General features: G+C 38.7%; 1 protein-coding gene across 1 annotated transcript in view; it reads right to left on the bottom strand.

The window, feature by feature from the left end:
- Positions 1-1,356: 1,356 nt before the first annotated feature.
- The window catches only part of LOC127673205 (zinc finger protein 433-like), a 78,581-nt gene continuing 59,064 nt past the window's right edge, over positions 1,357-20,873 (bottom strand). The window contains 5 exon segments of the mRNA XM_052168810.1: positions 1,357-2,485; positions 3,555-3,615; positions 3,833-3,959; positions 10,959-11,094; positions 14,244-14,342. Coding sequence (XP_052024770.1) covers positions 1,357-2,485; positions 3,555-3,615; positions 3,833-3,959; positions 10,959-11,094; positions 14,244-14,342 — 1,552 coding nt within the window.

Below are 20,873 nucleotides of genomic sequence, written 5' to 3'. Positions count from 1 at the left end.
AATGCAGCAGAATTTTTTGTGTAGTTTTTATTCCCGGAGAGCAGTTTTTCTGAGCAGGTAACACACAGTTCTAACATCACATAATTTTGGGGTCTTCTTGATTCAATGTCCAGGATCCACACATGCTCATCTCTACTCCTTCGAAGAGATTGGGTCACTTCTCCAGCTCTGCCCTCTGTATCACTCTAAGCTCTGTTTGACTCCACTCTCCTATTCCTTTTGTTCTTGCTACTCATCCCATTGTACATGCATCTTCACTATGCTGGGTTCTTCTACTGCAACTAAGCTTGACCAATAGCCTCCCTTATGCTCACTCAATGATGCCAAGCCTTACCTGCTCTGCATGACAACATCATGCATTTGAAACCAGTACCACCTGTGTGATTCTTACACATGACCGAGTCTAGCTGCTCCACTAGGTCCAAACTTGTTGATCTCTGACACACCTTCTTTGTCACTCCAAAAACCCTACCCAGAAGATTTTACTCCAGTGATATTTATTTATTCTCCATAGCCTCTAATTCTTTATCTACAGCTATTCAGCAATAACTGTCTCACTAGTCCCTTATAACTTGCCGCTAAATCCAAAGCAACGTAGACAAAGCTGCAGAGTTCTGCTGCTTGCTGGTGCTGAAACATGGTCCCTTCTATTACATTATTACCAGTTTCTATTTTTCAAACACTTCACTGCCTAAGTTTGGCTGTCCTAGAGCTTGCTCAGTAGATTAACATTGAACTGCGAGATGTCCATGGCTCCATTTCCTGAATGCTGTGGTAAAATTCATGAAACACCATGCCTGGACCTTTTAAAATCTGAAACAGAGAACCCAGAATCGCAAACATAATCTATCCCTTCTGACTTTGACACATGCATATATCTTCGTATGTCCACAGGAAAACAATTACCAGGTAATAATAATTCCTAACATGATACACTTGTGTTTCATACAACTACAAATCCACAAGTTTAGCTACATGGAAACTTGCCCTAATGTAACCATATATATACCATTGATTATCCTTAATAACAGGATTTAGATTAATCAAACTTCCTGGTGATGCTTTGCTCTTTGAACCTTACATTTTGTATTTTTCTTTTATAAGTTTGCTATGTTTGATCAAAATTGTCAGGCCAAATTCTATGTGGGTTGCTTTTTGATACTTCCTTTGTCAATGCAATTCATGTAAACCTCTTTACCTTAATCTCTTGGAGACTATGAAAACAAGGGAAATAGGCAACATTCATTGCCAAATCATCACAGGAACCATCTCTAGAGTTGAAATAATCCTAATCACTGATCTCTACCTTAATCCTAATCCAATGGCCTCTTACCTCCCACTTAATTCATGATTACATTAATTAGATTCTTCTCCAGCCTGTGTTCCTTCATGTCTTTGGAGATGACTGCATGTTGCAATGGCTTTACCACATTGACTACATTTATAAGGTCTCTCTCCAGTATGTGTTCTTTTATGACTTTGGAGACTACTCTGATGTGAAAAGGCTTTACCACATTGTTTACATTCATAAGGTTTCTCTCCAGTATGTGTTCTTTTATGTCTTTGGAGATCACTGGGTCTTGCAAAGGCTTTACCACATTGATTGCACTCATAAGGTTTCTCTCCAGTATGTGTTCTTTTATGTCTTTGGAGATCACTGGGTCTTGTAAAGTCTTTACCACATTGATTGCATTCGTAAGGTTTCTCTCCAGTATGTTTCCTTTTATGATATTGGAAAGTACTGTGCTGTGCAAAGGTTTTACCACATTGATTACACTCATAAGGTTTCTCTCCAGTATGTGTTCTTTTATGTCTTTGGAGATTACTGTGACCTGAAAAGGCTTTACCACATTGATTACATGCATATGGTTTCTCTCCAGTATGTGTTCTTTTATGATATTGGAGATGACTGGTTGTTGCAAAGGTTCTATCACATTGATTACATTCATAAGGTTTCTCTCCAGTATGTGTTCTTCTATGTCTTTGGAGATGACTGGGTATTGCAAAGGCTTTACCACATTGATTGCATTCGTAAAGTTTATCTCCAGTGTGTTTCCTTTTATGACATTGGAAAGTACTGTGCTGTGCAAAGGCTTTACCACACTGACTACATTTATAAGGTTTCTCTCCAGTATGTGTTATTTTATGACATTGGAGATTACTCAGTTTTACAAAGGCTTTACCACATTGATTACATTCATATGGTTTCTCTCCAGTATGTGTTCTTTTATGATATTGGAGATTACTCAGTCTTGCAAAGGCTTTACCACATTGATCACATTCATAAGGTTTCTCTCCAGTATGTGTTCTTTTATGACATTGGAGATAACTGCGCTGTGCAAAGGCTTTACCACACTGATGACATTCATAAGGTTTCTCTCCAGTATGTGTTATTTTATGTCTTTGTAGATTACTGAGATTTGCTAAGACTTTACCACATTGATTACATTCATATGGCTTCTCTCCAGTATGGCTTCTTACATGCCTGCAATGATAATTGACACATGTTGAATCTTTAAAACATTCATTAACCTGATCAATAGTATTATCAATATGAATTAAGATTATACATTTGTCTAATGGTAAAGATGCATTATATCTTAAGGTTTTATAACTTCATATGTTCATGGTGATCTCTCTCTTTTTGGGTTGTACAAGATATGTGTGATGGTTATTACATGGCTCCTATTATAACATACTTTTTTATATGGAATTTCTCTATGATGTATTTCACCTATCTGAAGAAAACTGGAAAAACCCAGAATTTTATAAAACTGATTTCATTCATAATTTTTCTTGTGGTATAAATTACACCATATTTGACACTGAACTAGGACAAATAGAATAATTTCCAAGTTCCTAGTACTCAAAAAGGTTTTCTACGGTATGATTTTTGGGATTTTCCCCGTAAAATTAGAAAGCCAATTAATTGGAAATGTCTAACAAATTCACAAAATATATTGAAGGCAGAAGGCTACACATCTTAATCTTTTTGAATAAAAATGTAGTTTGTTTCTTTCTATATACCTGTGGTTTCATGGAATTTATTCATTGTGACACATGATAGATCTAAAAAGAATAACAACTGAAATGTTTCCATATTGCATTTACACAATTTGAATTTTTGTTTCTCATAAAATGCAGTATCTAGTTTAATGTCTCACCACTACACTATTCTTAATACTCATAAACTGCCCTCTCAACAAACTTGACAATGTCACTACAAGAATGTGAGTATCACCAACTTCACCATGTACTATTTGCTTATTAGAAAGTTTCAGCTATAAATTTATCACTATTCAATGTGCAATATCTAAGTACTATGAGACTACACAGATCGGCAAGTTCACATGATAGTTTTAACGGAGCAACACATCAAATTGATAAACAAAACAGATAACTGAATTTGAAGTATATAGTTTGGTAAAAATAGTATATTTATAGCTACACCTAAACAATTGATTTTTTTTTAATTTTTGCTTTTTTCAGAGCTTCCAGAACATATTAACTTTTCTGCAGAGGCATAAGTGTATCAGCTTGCACATGAAAATTACCTTTCATGTCTTCGAGAATTTTCACAATGTTCTTCAATATGATGGTCTTCCCAATTGTAGCCTAAAAGACCATAGCAGAAAATGAATGATATATTATTAGAAATAATGTAAAATTCAAGTTCTGTGAATTTTCACAGCACTGTGAAAGCTATCATGAAAACTAAACAAACCCAATATATTCAGCTCAATCTTTATTGTTACCAATTGAAATAACAGAAGGTCATCAATAACCAACAAACATCTGTTTCCTTATTTGGAAAATGAATTCACAGTCTTACCTATAGCAGTGAGATTCAGGTACGTCTCCAACATCACATCTTTGTAGAGACTCTTCTGGGAAGAATCCAGCATATCCCACTCTTCCACAGTGAATGTCACAAGCACATCATCCAAAGTCACTGCATCCTAAAATATCCCATATATGTGTACAACAGAAAGAAGTATATGGACATTACTGTAAAGTAAATGTATGCTTCTTTGAAAATATATTAATTAATTCTAGTGCTTCCTCCAGTTATTTTATGACTCAGAATTTATCATCTAGTCACCATGTCATTTTTGAAGCAATTTGCATTTTAAGATTCACCTGTATTGCTTCTGAACACTCGGAATAGCATATAGCCTTTCAAGAGAAATGCAATTGAGAGGGAGATGCAAGGGAAACATATCAACAATATTGAGCACACATCTGAAAACGTGTATGAACAATTACTAAATATAATAATGATGGGTAAGCTGGGTGTATTTGCTCATGTCTTTAATCACAGAGGTGCAGACAGGTTTATGTCATTAAGTTGTATACAAGCATGGTCTATGTAATGTGTTACAGGACAGAGAAAGTTATATGTTCAGACCTTCAATCCCTTGCAAAAAAATCAACCAAGGAAACAAAAATGATAGAGAACTCACTGTTCCTTACTTACCTTCCTACCAAAAATTATACATTCACTGGAGTTCTGTATTCATTTTGCAGAACTGTTAATTGCACTAGTTTAAACTGCACCATTAATACAATTTTACCAAAATGGAATGCATGTTTAAACAGTCCCAAATGGACAGATAAAATACTAGTAATGAAAACGTTGATCATAAATAAGCAACAGAGGGCAGGAGAGAGAGTTTATCAGTGGAATATTCTCTCTGTCTTCCACATAATGGTTGTCAATTTCTACCATACACATAGGAATGAACAACTAACTACCCATTACTTTAATATCAAGGGTTCTGAGACCATTTTCTGACAAAAGTAAAGATGAGACATACATGATATTCATATCCATGCACACAGAATAAATACTACAATTTATTCAAAAATTCCAGAAAAAAAAAGAGTGAGGCAGAGTAGTATACACCTGGAAACAGTGATGCTGAAGCCTCAGGTAGTACTGATATCATGAAGATATGCTATCTTGAGAAGTAGAATATAAACAATGTAATTGACAATATTTCAAAATTAAAGGTGTGGATGAAGAGTTGCACAAAAGCATATGCTTATTGTGCAAAAGCATTTCAGTTGGCTTTTGTATTTTCTACATCAACTATCAGGACAGGAAGGGCTTCACAGAGAAAAAATTTGAAAAACAAAAACAAAAGGAATAAAATTAAAAATATTAATCCACGAGGCTTGCAAAATAGCTTAGACTTAAATAGTTCATACTGTATCTTAGGGACAGAGTCCAAATGGTGGTTGCATGGGTGCATAAAAAAGCAGAAGGATCTGTTTCAATCACAACACAGTAGATACAAAGACAATAATTATCTTGTCCAAAAGAAATGCAGGGGGACACATGGAACAGAGACTGAGGGAATGCCCAAGGGAAACTTGTCTAACCGTAAAACCATCTTATGGGCAAGCTCCAGTCCATGACATTATTATGGATACTCTGCTATGCTCACACAAATGAGCCTTGATAATTATCCATTGAGAGGATCCACTCAGCAATGGACTGAAACATATGCCGAGATCCAGAGTCAAATATTGAATGTACTGGAGGGACTCGTATGAAGGAGTCGGAGTAAGGAATGAAGGCGCTGAAGAAGATAGGAATTCCACAAGAAGACCAAAAATCTCAACTAACCTGGATTATTGGGGACACAGAGAGCCAGAGACATCAACTAAATAGCACCCAAAAGCTGGACGAAGAGCTCCTGGCACATAAGTAGCAGAAGTTCAGGTTAGTCTCCATGAGGGTCCTCCAACAACTGGAACATGGGCTGCCCCTAAAGCTGCTGCCTATCTTTGGTATCTGGTAACTAGACTTCAATGTGTATCCTTTAACTGTACTCCAATGTCTGGCCTTAGTGGGAGAGGATGCACTTAACCCAGGAGAAACTTGAAGCCCCACGGTGTGGGGATATCCAGGGGACCCAATCAACTCCATTCTGACACTGGATGCTATAGGCTCATGTTTATTCTGTGATGAAAATGCATTCAGTCTACAGTGATCCTAATAGATTGCAGGAGCTCCTACACAGTTCAAATTTCTAAAGTGTCAACTGACACTGTCAAGGCAATATCTTGAAGGTCAAATCTTATAAAATCAAAAAGCAAGCCATGTCTTTCTTAAGTACAATGGTTCAGAATACACCTTCGTCTTACAGTAGACAGGAATATACACTTCTTTTTCAAACACATTCCATGCCTGCCAGGAAACAAAGTACGTTTCTATAAAATTTACAACACTCTTTTTATCCCACATGCAATTTACACAGTTGTCCCTAACAAATGCCAGTGATAGCTTACCCTCTCTCCTGACTATGTCTCCTGGTGGATTGCTAAGATCATATCTTCCTGCCTGACACTTCTCCCAACTATCAACATTAGCAAGCATTCCCTCTTGAACATACCCACAAAACAGGTCACTAAATGGGGCTACACTCAGCCAACATCCAGTAAAAATACAGACCATAAAAAGTAACTCAGGAATAAAATTACCAGCCAAACCAGACAAACCCAGAGACCAGTATCTAGACCTATTATTGCCCCCAAACCAGGTACATATACATCAGCATTGGAACATAATAAAGATAAGACAGGGAATTTTGTCACTAAGTAATCCAATTTGTCCTGTCTCAGCAGATCCTCAAAAATTAAAACATGCAAGAGATCTGATACAAAAGAGGTTGTTTTATGGAAAGGACAGGAGTGAGAACCTGGGGAAGGGATAGAGGTACACAAGAGGGCCTACAGACTGGAACACAGATAGTGAGCAGAGAGAACATGAGAGTAGAGAAAGACTATAGAGGGGGCGTGTGTAGAAAACAGAAACAGGGAACAAACATAGAGAGCAGCTTAAGTTAGTGCTCCATGTATATAAAGCACACCTGAAAACTGCAGCAGTTGATGGAGGCAGGTAATGATTTAAGCAGGTGCTAAGTTCCTGAGTGCAGACCATTGAAATTGCTAACACATGGAATACTACAGAGGCAAGTTACACACACCCAACAGGGAAAGGAAGATAAACAGTGTAACTGTACTTATTGGTCAAAAAATATTTGGAATCTAAAAGATTCCAGGCAATAAATAACCAGGAACATTGCAAAAAACCAAAACAAATACTACAATTGACTGTAATAGAAAAAGAATATCAGCTCAAACTTCAAGAAAATAGTTGTAATGAAATCATAAATGAACAATTTCTAAACTAAAGACAAAGAATCCTATTAAAGTACACGAAGCATCCAAAATATCAAATAAATTGAAACAAAAAAATCCCCTTGCCACACAATATTCAAAACACTATATATGTAAAGAATTGTAAAAACTGCAAAAAAAAAGTCACGTTAAAATGGGACTATTAGATTCATACCTGCCCTCTCAATGTGCCGTGTAAAACACAAAATGTTTTGGACATGTGTTGCAGAATAAAAAAAAAAAAACAGCCTTGATGTTTCTACAAGCAAACCAATGGTCCAACTGATTTGGGAAGATTTAGCCATGATAGTGGATATATTCACAGGACACTGCCTCATTGAGGAAGTAAGAAGCACCACTAGAAACCTCACACACAGTCACATCTAGCTTATGTTTCCCATCCAACCCCTGATAGGACCCTCAACCACAGCACCCACTGCTTAGCCACCTCTTCCTCTCCATTGAGGGCAGATATCCTGTGCTTACCATGTCTCGATTTCAAAGCTTCCTTGAGTTCCCCGCACAGCACAGCATGGAACAGCAGAGCTCAGAGCAGGAAACAGTGAACTATCCTTGCCTGCACAGCCACAGTGAACTTTCAGAAAGGTACCCGAAAGATCACGCCTTTTTCTGTGAATGGCAGGTCTGTCTGGAGGTCTAGATTGGCCAGTAAGCCTTACCACTCCCCAAGGTTAAAGTGTGCTTGTAGTCCAGGGCCAAACTTTTTTCCAAACCTTAGGAGTGGTTTGCACTCCTTTAGCATCTGTGCCTGCCTTACAAGAGGGCTTTCAAACCAACCAGCCCTAGGGGACAACCCACAACTCCAACTCAGGCTACTCAGCTGACTGCTCCTACCCTTGTAAGCAAGGACGCTGCACTTCCGAGGACCTAAATTCAGACCTTGCCTGAGCTTTCCTCACAGCACCTGCCTTCCTCTTCCTGTAATCAAGGTGAATATCTTGCATAGACCATTCCTCAGGTGCAGTGGAGCTATCAATCTGACCCACAAGAAGAAGGGTGCCCAGGCTATTAACTTTAAGGGGTGACTTTAGAAAACAGGATTTTTGTTTTTTTGGCTTCATGCTGAACTCAGGGAAATTGCAGCTCCCTTTCACCAGAAGATAAGTCCTTGATTTTGAAGTTTCCCTTGTCAGACAGCCATTATTGGAAGAAGAGGACAAAAGTCTCTGAGACATTATAATAAATCTTCCTACATACACAGAAAAATTCACTCTCTCTATGAGAAATGTTGATCTAGAGAACCTGTGCTACCCCAACTGCTGGTTTTTCAGCCACATTGCCATTGAGAAAGAAGTGCTGACAAACTATAGTGCTCTACTGTGTTTTTCATCTGTTTCCTGGTTTTCTCCCGGGGTTGTTTCTTACCTATCATCTGCTGGAAGGGGATTGTATGAAGCCACAAAGCAAAACACATGTTACCTAAAATCCCTCTTTAATGTTAAGGCCCTGGGCTCCTTCCACTGATGGGCCAAATTTATACCTCCACTGCAATTCAAGTAACAGTTTATACACCTTGATTTCAGAAGATGAAGGGGAAGTGCTGTGAGGAATTCCTAAGCAAGCTATGATGTCAGGTCATGATGAGTGCAGTGTCACAGCCCACAAAGGGGAGGAGAAAGCAGCTGACAAGCCTCAGTTGCAATTGTGTGTCCTCCTCCAGTGCTGTGTGGGAGTACAGGTGGATGAGGTTCTAAGAAGACAGGCACAAATGCTATGGGAGCACAAACCTGACCTGAGATATGTGAAAGGTCTGGCACAGGGCTGGAAGCACACTCTAAACTAGAGGAAGGGTTTTGTTAATGTTGATGCATTTTAAATCGATTATTCAACCAATTTTGTGAGGAGAATTGACAGATGTGGAAGATTTAGTACATCTACATGTACCCAATTGTCTTTTTGGATATGTTGTTTTCTAGGAAGCAGCATAATCAAAGCATCTGGCTCCCATTATATCTTCCTGAATTTTTGAGTCAAGGAACTCATTCAGAACTCCACACCAAGGGCAGACGCTGAGAAAAAAAAAATACTACATTCCTATATCAATTTTTTTACCAATCCCTTCCATACATTCATTATAATAGCATGTTCACATACCTACATGCTTCTTTATTTTATTCTGTTCTTTTAATTCCTTAATCTTTATTATTTAAACTTAAGTAGTTATCACCCTCATTTGCCCCCTGACTCTTCCTCTTCACATACTTCCTCCCCCATCTCCAAGAGGATATCCACACCTCACAACTCTCAGACCTTCCCAATTCCTGTGTCCTACCAATTCTCAGGGAGTCAATTTGTCTTCTCCCACTGAGGTCAAACCAGGCCGTCCTATGCCATATATGTGAGGGCCTCATATCAGCTGGTTATGCTGCCTGGTTATTGGCATAGTGTGTGAGAGATCTTGGTTGTCTGGGGTAGTTGAGATTGTTGGTCTTCCTATGGGTCACCCTATCGGTCAGACTATTCCAGCTATTCCATAATTCAACCACTGGGTTCCATACTTTCTACTCATTGTTGGATATAATATTTTGTACTTGAGAGCAGAAAAAGAAATTTTCTGTCTCAGACTACTGGCCAATTTATTTAAGAACAGGTGAAAAAACATGCAGTACTCTGTCATATATGTGCCCCTACTGGAAATAAGAAATTGTGATCTGAGTTCTTCTTTGTAGATTATTCAGTTAATTTGTTTGTTTGATTTGGGATGTAGTTTCTATTTGTAGCTATGTCTGTTCTGGAACTCACTTTCTCTACAAGGTCATAGGTACAACTGTCTTATCAAATTTTCTTGGAAGTTACCACGGGAAAAATATCCACAAAAGCAAAATGATCAATAAAAATGTAATAAGGATTTGAGAATTTTATTTCTTCCAGAATAAACAAAGCAACTGAATGACTTAAGATTTTATGGAGAAAGTTCTCAAGACGGGCAGACATGATACTTCTAGCCATCAATAGAGGAGCCAGTGACAGTGATTTCAAAACTAGATACATGCACTAGATACATTACTGTAATCCAATAATTGATAGATATGTGTCAACGTTTGACAGATTTTTTAAATATTTCTTCAGAAATATGATTTTTCCATGACCTTTTGGATAGAATTTCTGTCTGGTTTTATTAAAATGATGTAGATCTTGGGCACAAAGATGCATCCAAGCATCCCTGCACTGGATGCTAAGATGGAGAAGATCTCCACAGCAGCAACCATGACCTTGCCCTTGGTGCTATGGTAGACAGGGAGGAAGGTGACCCAGACACTGCAGAACACTAGCAGGCTGAAGGTCAAGTACTTGGCTTCATTGAATGTGTCAGGCAGATTCCTTCCAAAGAAAGCAACAGTGAAGCTTCCAAGGGCCAGGCAGGCTAAGTATCCCAGGCCACAGTAGAATGCAGTAACTGAGCCCTTGTTGCACACAATGATGATGTGACCATACTCAGAATGTTCATCAATATCAACAAAGGGAGGAGAAACAGCTAGCCATATTGCACACAGAATACAATGAAACAGGGATCATATGGGAATAATGCAGTTGGATGTTCCAGATACAAGGAATTTTCTCAACCTTCTTCTGGGGTCTGTGACTTTGAAAGCCAGAACCACAGCGATTCTTTTGTCCAGAATTGTGGAAACAGACACAGTGAACACAATTCCAAATGCGATTTGCTGTAAGATACAAGTTGCTTTGTTAGGATGGCCAATGAAGAAAAAGGAGCACAGAAAACAGAACATGAGGGAAATGAGTAATACGGAGCTGAGGATTCTGTTATTGGCCCTCACAATAGGAGTGTCATGGTGCTTGACAAAGACACAGAGTAGCACAGCTATGAATGCAGAGAAACAGACGGCTATTAAGGCAAGAGCCATACACAAGGGGTCTTCATAGCTTGGAAACATTACATGTTTGTAGACGCATTTGTTGTGTTCTGTGTTGGCATACTGGTATTTTGATCTATCACAATGTTCCACTGTCCCATCACAGTGTCCCACTGTCCCATCACAGTGTCCCACAGTCTCATCACAATGTCCCACTCTCTGATCATAGTGCCCCACTATCCTATCATAATGCCCCACTATCCCATCACAGTGCCCCACTGTCCCATAACAATGACCCACTGTCCCATCACAATGACCCACTGTCCCATCACAGTGCCCCACTGTCCCATCACAATTCCCCACTGTCCAATCACAATGACACATTGTCACATCATAATGCCCCATTGTCCCATCACAATGACACATTGTCACATCATAATGCCCCATTGTCCCATCACAATGACACATTGTCACATCATAATGCCCCATTGTCCCATCACAATGTCTCACTTGTCCATCACAATGCCCCATTGTCTCATCACAGGGCCCCACTGTCCCATCACAGTGCCCCACTGTTCCATCACAGTGCCCCACTCTCCCATCACAATGTCCCACTGCCCCATCACAGTGCTGACTGTCTCATCACAAGGCCCCACTGTCTATCACAATGCCTCATTGTCCCTTCACAGTGCCCCTCTGTCCCATCACAATGCCCCACTGTTCCATCACAATGCCCCACTGTCCATCACAGTGCCCCACTGTCCCATCACAATGCTTTTATTAGTCAGTGTTCTTCTGAGTCACAGAACATATGGGTGGTCTCTATATATTTAGGGAGTTTCTCGAGGACTCACAGTCTGCAGTCCAACTCCCCAACCTTGGTCAGCAGTAGCTCTAGATGGACGTCCAAGGATCGAGCAGTCTCTCAGTCCGATGAGGCAAGCAGGCAGAAAAGAGTGTCTGCCTCCTTCCAATGTCCTTATGTAGGTCTCCAGGAGAGGGTGTGGCCCAGATTTATGGCTGTCAGGCTCCAGCAGGGGGCGTGGGCCAGATTAAAGGCTGTCAGTCTCCAGCAGGGGGCGTGGCCCAGATTAAAGGCTGTCAGTCTCCAGCAGGGGGCATGGCCCAGATTTAAGGCTGTCAGTCTCCAGCAGAGGCTGTGGCCCAGATTAAAGCCATGTGTTACTGTGACTTTAATCCCAGACGATCTTCAACTCGGAGATCTCCTTGTCTTAATCTTCTGGAATTCACAGACACCATGCTTCAAAATCTCCTCGCCAAGATCCAGTTCAGAAACTAGTATCTCTGAGCCGCCAAATTAGGATCACAGGTCAGCTAATTCTGGATAAATTTTGATATTGTAATTAGGATCCCAGGGCAAAAAATTGTCTTTTCCATGAGAATATGAAATTTATTAATATATGGCCATGTAGGGCTTCCCAGCTATATCCTTCCCATGCAAGGAAGGACTCTAGAGACCAGGCTAGAGATCACTGTCCATGCTCAGGCTTGGTGGTCATTATCTCTCTCCAGGAAACACTTATCTCCTGGAAAACAGGGCATGTGATCTGCATGGAGTAATGGGGTGTTGTTAGATTTGTGACATTTAGACCACACTTGGAGGCAGTCGTGTGTGATATACTGTCGTTAATTCAGTTATAGAATATTTTGGAAATGTCTGAAGGACAGATGAGAGCTGTTTAGGAAATGGAGAATTTGGACATCTGTTGACAAATTTGGATACACAACTGTTGGGGAGTGTCTAGGTAGATGAGTCTCTCACAGCCTGACTGACAAAGCATGGAATACAGAGAATGCACTGTACCCTTTGTTTTCATCTCTCAGTCAGAGTGTTAGCTTTCTTGGCAACTTGGAATCCTGGCTGGGTAACAAATCCAAGTGAGGATTGTGGTGTCTCCAAAGTTCTAATAGGCACACTAACTTTTGTGCTTCTTTCTTTGTAGTGGGAGTGGCCAAGTACGGTGTCTTATCTTCCACCTTGTAATTAATGTTTCTGTGTACACTACACCACTAGATTCCTAAGCATTTTACTGAATTAGAAGAATATTAATTTTAGTAGGATTTATTTTCAGTCCTCTGCTGCCCTTATGGGTTAACAATGAGTTCAAATTAATTGACACCTTGTGCTCTCTTGGTAATTTCTACATAATGTGCACTTTATATAATTAATATGTTATTTATCGAAAGACACAGATGATCAAGATCCCATATACCTCATTTATGACACAGTACTGCAAACATAATATATTCTCAAGGCAAAAATATAAAGGTATACCACTATCAATGCCAAATAAAGCAAATTGCATCTAAAATAAAATAAATTGCATCAATTAAATTGATGTTAATGGAGGTAAATTGGCTAAAAGGAATTTACTAGATCAGTAACTACACACCATGTACCAAGAGATGTGCTCATCTTCTGAAGTAAGGATGGCACTAAGTCAAATTTTAGCCTAGCTGCCTCCTCTCTTCACAGTTCACCACACTGCTGACATCAAGGCTATGAACTGCTCTACAGGCTTCTGATTTCTTTCTCATATTCAGATGCTTTTGCTTATTCACTGCTTTCACCTTACTAAGCTTTTCTTGCAATAAGCAAAGTCAGTGTCTTGTTTTGAAGGAGGCTTTGCTGCTGCTTAATAAAAAAACAAAACCTCATGCTGGCCATTATGTGATGATTTTTTAGACGGCAGGTTTTCATGGCCTTCCCCTACTAGATACCCACCAGATCCATGTGTGGCCTCTGTATCTGGACCACGAATATCTATTTAATAACAATAGTTTAAAAAACCATGTAGCTACTCTGACCAAGTTGGGGGAGACATCATGAGCAATGTTACCATAGTGAAAGAAGGTTGGATTCAGAAGAGTGGGTCTTTCACCATTGTTGCTAACCTGACTCTACTGAACTGGACTGCTGATGTATTCATTACGTGTTTGTGAGTGGCTCGGCCTGCTACTGCATGCTGACCTGTGAATCAAACTCCCAATTTCCAGACAACATAAACAGGAGTTGCTCCAAAGAACCTTTTAAAACAGAGTCCATATTAGTGGCACCTACAGGTGGAAAGGAAGCACAGGATTCATAAGATGGCAGGTGGGAGAATATGAAAAGAAATTGGAAGCCAAGATACTTCCTTTTGCAGACAGATGCCTCAATCATAGGCCATAAGGAAAAACCTCAAGATGTGGACTTACCTTATCCCATCAACAACTTCTCGGTGGTAAAGTGAGTCATCGCTAGAGAATTTAAGGGCAGCAGCAGCAGCAGCAGCGAATACAAACCCTAAAACTGATCTGCAAAGCACCATTTCTCCAAGTTGTGGGATAAACAGGAGGGGAGGAGCTACAGGAGATGAACAGGGAGGCAGCAGAGAGAGAAGCTGGGGGCCTGGAGAAGCTGCAAGTTGTATGGGATAACATAGATGAAAATAGAGTAGTTGGAGATCTGCCTAATCTAGGCTTGTAGCTTGTTTGGTTAACTGATTGAGCTAAGCTTTCTTATACTGGGGATTTGGGTTGGAAACAAAGTAGCAACAAACCATAGGAATTAGAATGAAATTATTACACAATTTAGGACATACCTGTTGTGTAGACTATTTGTCACAGCTTGTACTTTTGATTAAACTGTGACATTTTTTTTGAAACAACAAGAGCCAGGACTATTGAGTATCCTCTGTCATCTTAATTTTCAATCCATTTCAATCATCAGACAAAAATAATAATTAAAGACACCTTGTGGTAAATATTATTTTTTATTTATTTTTTACTACACTTGAATCATAAAGGTAAAAATAAAAGACTTAGTATTTATAACAAGACTTAATGCTCTAGAGTTTGGACAGCCTATGTTGTATAGTTCCTGTTAATAACAGTGAGATATTACTTGTCATGTTCTACCTAGGCTGTTCAAACACCCAGGCCAGTCCTCCTGGCCAATCCACCTACCCCATGGTCCATTCTCCTTCCTCTTCTCTCCTTCATGGTCTCAACCCCAGACACCAAGCCTGGGAACTAAAGCACCATCTACCTTTCTTCTCCCCAGAATTAGGCTTTATGCATTTTTATTAAGTAATCTAGGAATGCAGGAAAGAAATGATGTAATTATAATCCCAAAATTATTGTAAAATGTGCCAGGCTTCATGGCCATGTGCCCAGAGTCTACGATCCCATATTAGAGCACATAAATTTTGCTTATAAGTTTTTCTCTCAAGCTGAATAGTTTAAATCTTGAAAATAATTTTCCTTGTAGATAGGGACTCATCATGATACCCAGATTTCCAATTTTGGTGGAACTAGTGTAACTACAGTAATTTGGTTTAACATAAGTTCAGTATTTTATCCAGATTTTTGATTGCCTAGTGTGCAGATCCAAGAAATGGCCAGTCAGGACATTTATTGATCATCTAAAATTGATTACCTATCAGCTACTTGCTATTACCAATCACAGTCAAAGCAGGGAAGCTTTTACCTTCTTTTTTCCAACCCTTTTTGTACTGTGAATAACCATGCTTCAAAGATGGTCTTAGAAATTGATTCTAGCACAGGCGCCTCTTCATTTTAAGCCCCGAGAAAAGCCAGAGAGGTTGGAGGAAGCCCACTTACTGTTTTATTATTGCTTTTCACAGAACAGTTAATGAAGAGTCTGGAAGAGTTGCGAGATACATGTTCCAGCACTGAGCAGCAGAGAAATGATGGACTGCTCAAAGCAATTTTCAATTACATGAAAAGAGGAAGCCTCAGCTACAGGCAGCATTTCTGACAACAGAAATAAATAATCAAAATGATATGAAAATAAAAAGCATGAAGGGATTGTTAATTATCTGGAATTATAGGGGAATAAAATCAAACAAGAGATTATAGCAATGATGCATTTGAAATTAATTATTGACTTTTTAAACAAATAAATATAGAATCAATTTGGTAGTATTCATTCTGTTTCTATCATGGTTTCTTAGGTGGTCCCCACAATAAATTTCATTGTATGGATCCAATCTATTGTATATCAAGTTCATCCACATGAAAAGGAACTTTTCACTTCGAGAAGTGATAACACCATTCCATTCCATGATGTTGGCAAAAGATGATGTAATAAGGACCAATATTTATCCCTTTCTGGTTAATGACAGTGAGTCCATTTATATTACCAAAGAAGGTCTTAAATATCCCAACATAGCTTGATTATAAGGCAAAGGCATGAAGCCAACTATGTGAAGTTGATGGAGGTCTTAAAGAGGAAACTGCGAAATCACTTAAAGAAATCCAGGAGAACACAAAAAATTGGAGGAAATCAATAAATCCTTCAAAGACAGTCAAAAACACACAAACAAAAACGTGGAGGAAACCAATAAATTCTATAAATACAATCAACAAAAAAACAAATCAAGAGTTGAAGGAAACAAATTATTTGAGACCAAGAAATAGAAGCAATGAAGAAAACACAGACTGAGGGACAACTAGAAATAAAAATTTAGGAGTGCACATTGAAACTAGAGAGTCAAGGTTCACTGAGAGAATACAGAGATGGAAGACAAATCTTAAACATTGAAGATAATATAGAAGGGATGTACACATAATCCAACTAATGTTGAATCTAATACTTTCTGATGGAAAATATCCAGAAAATTCAGGACATTGTGAAAGGACAAAACAGTTAGAATACGAGGAATAGAGGAAGGAGAATATTAGATCAATGTCTCAGAAAGTATTAATAACAAAATCATACAAGAAAAATTTCCTAACCTAAAGTTGGAGGTACCTGTCAAAGTACAAGAATCATCAAAACACCAAACAGAATGGTCAATAAAATGACATCTCTTCCCTGAATAATAATCAAAACATACAATACAAAGAAAAAATACTAAAGGCTGCAAGGGTATAAAAGTCAAAAAACGTATAAAGGAAGATGTATTGAAATCACAGATGACTTTTGATTGGAGTCTGTTAATGAAAGAAAGGTTTGAACACATGTGCTGCAGAAACTACAGATGCGGACATCATTATATGTAGAAAAAGTTTAATCAACACAAACGGAACAATAAGACAGTCCACGATAAAGTCAAATTTGAGTAATATCTGTCTACAAATACAGACCTATACAAAGTGATAGAAGAAGAATCCAACCCAAAGCAGTTAATGATACACAGGTAGTAAAAAATCTTTTGTTATCTGCAAAAGAAGGAAAATTGGACACATGCGCACACACTCACACACAAACTCACACACACACACACACACACACACTAATAACAACACAACCAGCAGTATCCACAACAACAACAACAACAAAATTCCAGAAGTTAACAATCGCTATTCATTAACTCTTTCAATATCCATTATATCAATTCACCAATAAAAAGGCACAGGCTAACAGAATGGATGCTACCTCAAAACTATCCTTCTGTTGCATATACGAATTACAGCTCAACATCAAGAACAGGCATTGCTTCAAGATAAAGGGGTGGAAACATATATTCAAGTGAAATCAAGTGGACCAAAGAAGCAAGCTCGTATAGCCATTTTAAAATTTAGCAAAATAGATTTTATCCCCCCCAAAAAATAATGAAAGGAATCGAAGTGTACTATATAGTCCTCAAAGGAATAATATCACAAAAGATGACATTGTAATTTTGATTATATTTCCCTAAAATACAAGTTATTCAACCTTAGTAAAAAAAAAAAAACAATTTTAGAGCTAAAATGATATAATAACTCTCATACACATATTCTAAGTGATTTCAATACCCATCTCAGCAATGGAAAAATTCTCCAGACCAAAACTAAACAGAGAAATATTCCAGCTAACTGACAGCATGGACATGAATACAGCTGATATTTCGAGAACATTCAACTGAAATAAAAGATAATATACCTTCTGCTCACCACCTCATGAAACTTATTCATAAACTGACCACATAGTCAGACACATTGCAAGTTTTTATATGTACAAGGAAATTGAAACAACGTCATGTGTCTTATCAGAACACCATGAATTACAGCTGGTTTTCAGGAACGAAAGGGACAGAGTGCTTCTTCTACCGAGAAGGGAGTGGAAGCAGAATACCACCCCGTCAGAAGTTGTGTTTGGCTGTTTAAGTCCAGACACAGACGAATGTGCTTGGTCGTGCTGGTGTTTATTGCTTGTGTTTGGTTCTTGTACCTTTTGTTTTTTGTTTTTGTCATGGGGCAGACAGTGACAACCCCTTTGTCTTTGACTAAGGACCATTGGATGGAAATTAGGGCAAGAGGACGGAATTTATCAGTAGAAATTAAGAAAAAACAGTGGCAGACCTTTTGTGCCTTGGAATGGCCTGATTTAGGGGTAGGATAGCCAGCCATAGGAACTTTTGGTTTGGCTACCATTAGGGCCGTGAAGGCCGTTGTTTTTCACAAAGGACCGGGATCACATCCAGACCAACAGCCGTACATCATGGTACAGGAGGACTTGGCGCGAGACCCACCTCAGGGGCCACAACCATTCCTCCCACCCCGCCGTTCCGGCTGATTGGCAGGTGGACATTCAGCCCCAGACTGAATACTGATCGATAGATGATGGGTTACTGATTGATTTGTGTTCATTTCCAATTACTGATCTCTTATGGATGACCAATTGACCTCCTGGTTAAAGATGATGGCAGAACGTTTCATTGCCAGCCTCCCTCCTTGAATGCCCCCAGGATAACTTCCCAACTGACGTGCTGCCACACCCAGACCTCACTGGATGAGCCTCTGTATGGCTGCTCAGATAGATTCAGGGGTAACGAGATTCACCAAAGGCAGCAGCCTCATTCAGGATGGACAGAGGAATGCTGGGACAACGGTGGTGTCAAATACTGAGAACCACACCCAGCAGGAATGTCAGCCCAGAAAGCTGAACTGGCAGCTCTGAAAAAGACATTAGTGCTAAAAAAGGATATTAACGACATTAAAGCCACTTCCTGTGGTGTACGATGACTTTCTATTATATCACAGTCACATTCTGTCAAGACACAGCCTCTTCCTATGACAGTGGTGGTCATTTACAGCCATTGAATGGTCACTTCCTCTTAAAGCGAGCCACTTCCTGTGATGTACACTCACGTCCGATTATGGCCAGTCACTGCCTGTCACATCACTGCCACTTCCAGGTGTAGTACAGTCACTTACTTCAAATGGTCACTTCCAGTTCTGATGCGTCTGCTTCCTGTGGTTTTATAGACTTAGGAATGACCTCCACATTGTGGTCAGGTTATCTTTTCGCCACAGTCAAGACACAGATGGCTGGCGTGCCATTGCTACCTCTCATATCCACGGGGAGGAAAGGAGCCTTCTGATGAGCTAGGACAAACTCCATCCCAGAGAGCAACAAGACAGCCCCGAGAGTGGCTCCTAGAAATTGGGCTCCTCATGTCCTTGACTGCACCAGACCCAGGAAACCCCACACTGTATGATCAGACAAAACACGTCATCTGGGCCAAAAACCTGTTGATGTTTCAGTGCTGTAGGAGGTGAAGGGGGACAGCTAACTGACTACTAACTAACTGTGTGAGAGAAAATGGGTCTACACAGAAACAGAGGAAGAAATTAGAGACTTTCTAGAGTTCAATGGAAATGAATGTGCAACATGCACAATCTCATGGAACACAAAGAACCTGAAAGTGGAGCTAAGAAGAAAGTTCACAGCACAAAATGCCTACATGAAAAAAATTTCAGAGCTTTCATGCTAGTAATTTAACTGCACACTTTAAAGACTACAAGAGAGGAAAATGAGGGAGTAATGAAAACAAGGAGGAGACATCAAGAAATTATAAATTTGGTGGCCGAAATCAATTAAAAAGAAGAGGAACAATTCAAAGAATTAATGAAACATGGAGTTAGTCTTTTGAGTCTTTTATTTGAGAAGATAAACAAACCTTTATTAAAAGATAAATAATATACAATTTTATGAACTCTAAAATGAAATTGGAGATAACATAACAGACAATTAAGAAATCCAGAGAATGGTAATGACATAGGTTTAAAAAGGGTGCACTCCACCAAATTGGAAATTCTAAAAAAAAAATGATTAATTTCCTCAATAGATTCCTCATAACAAAAATAAATGAAACTAAGAGAACCAACTTTAACAGACATAAACTAGGAAAACATAATTCATCACAAATATGCCACCAACACAATCAAAGGACATGAGTTTTAGGGTGGAATCCTACAAGACTTTCAAAGAGGTTTTAACAAGAATACTTGTCAGTGTATTGAACAATATAAAATCAAAAGAAATATTAGGAAATTTATTTTCTGAACCCATGATGACTCATATATCCTGTCAGTAAAGACTGAGCAATAAAACAGAATTACAGACCAATTTTCCTTAAAACCATAGAAGCAAAAATACTTAAGAGAAAAAACAAATAAAATAAAATACAAATCACATCAGAAGATCATCCACTGTGATCAATGAAGAAGGCTTCATTCAAGAAACACAGTGATGATTCAACATAATGGAATTAAAATGTAAGAAAAAAGAAGAACTGATCATCTCATGAAATGACGTAAAATTCTCTGACAATATTCAACACCACATTATGATAATATTCATGCAGAGATTAAGGATACAAGGGGCATGCCTGAACATAAAAATGTCACTTTACAGCAAGTCTAGAGCCAACCTTAAATTAACTGGAGAGAAATTCAAATTAATTCCACTAATTCCTAAACTAGATAAGATGTTCCATTCTCTCTATAACTATATATTCAATATATTATGTAAAAGTTAGGTAGAGCAATAAAACTGAAGGAGAGGAAGATAATATAAATTAGAAAGGAGGAAGTAAAATTATCTTTCTTTGTAGC

Source organism: Apodemus sylvaticus, chromosome 22 (genome assembly GCF_947179515.1).
Source record: "Apodemus sylvaticus chromosome 22, mApoSyl1.1, whole genome shotgun sequence".
Classification (NCBI taxonomy): Eukaryota; Metazoa; Chordata; class Mammalia; order Rodentia; family Muridae; genus Apodemus; species Apodemus sylvaticus.
The sequence above is the reverse complement of the archived record's forward strand: the minus strand, read 5'-3'. Positions and strand labels throughout refer to the sequence as shown.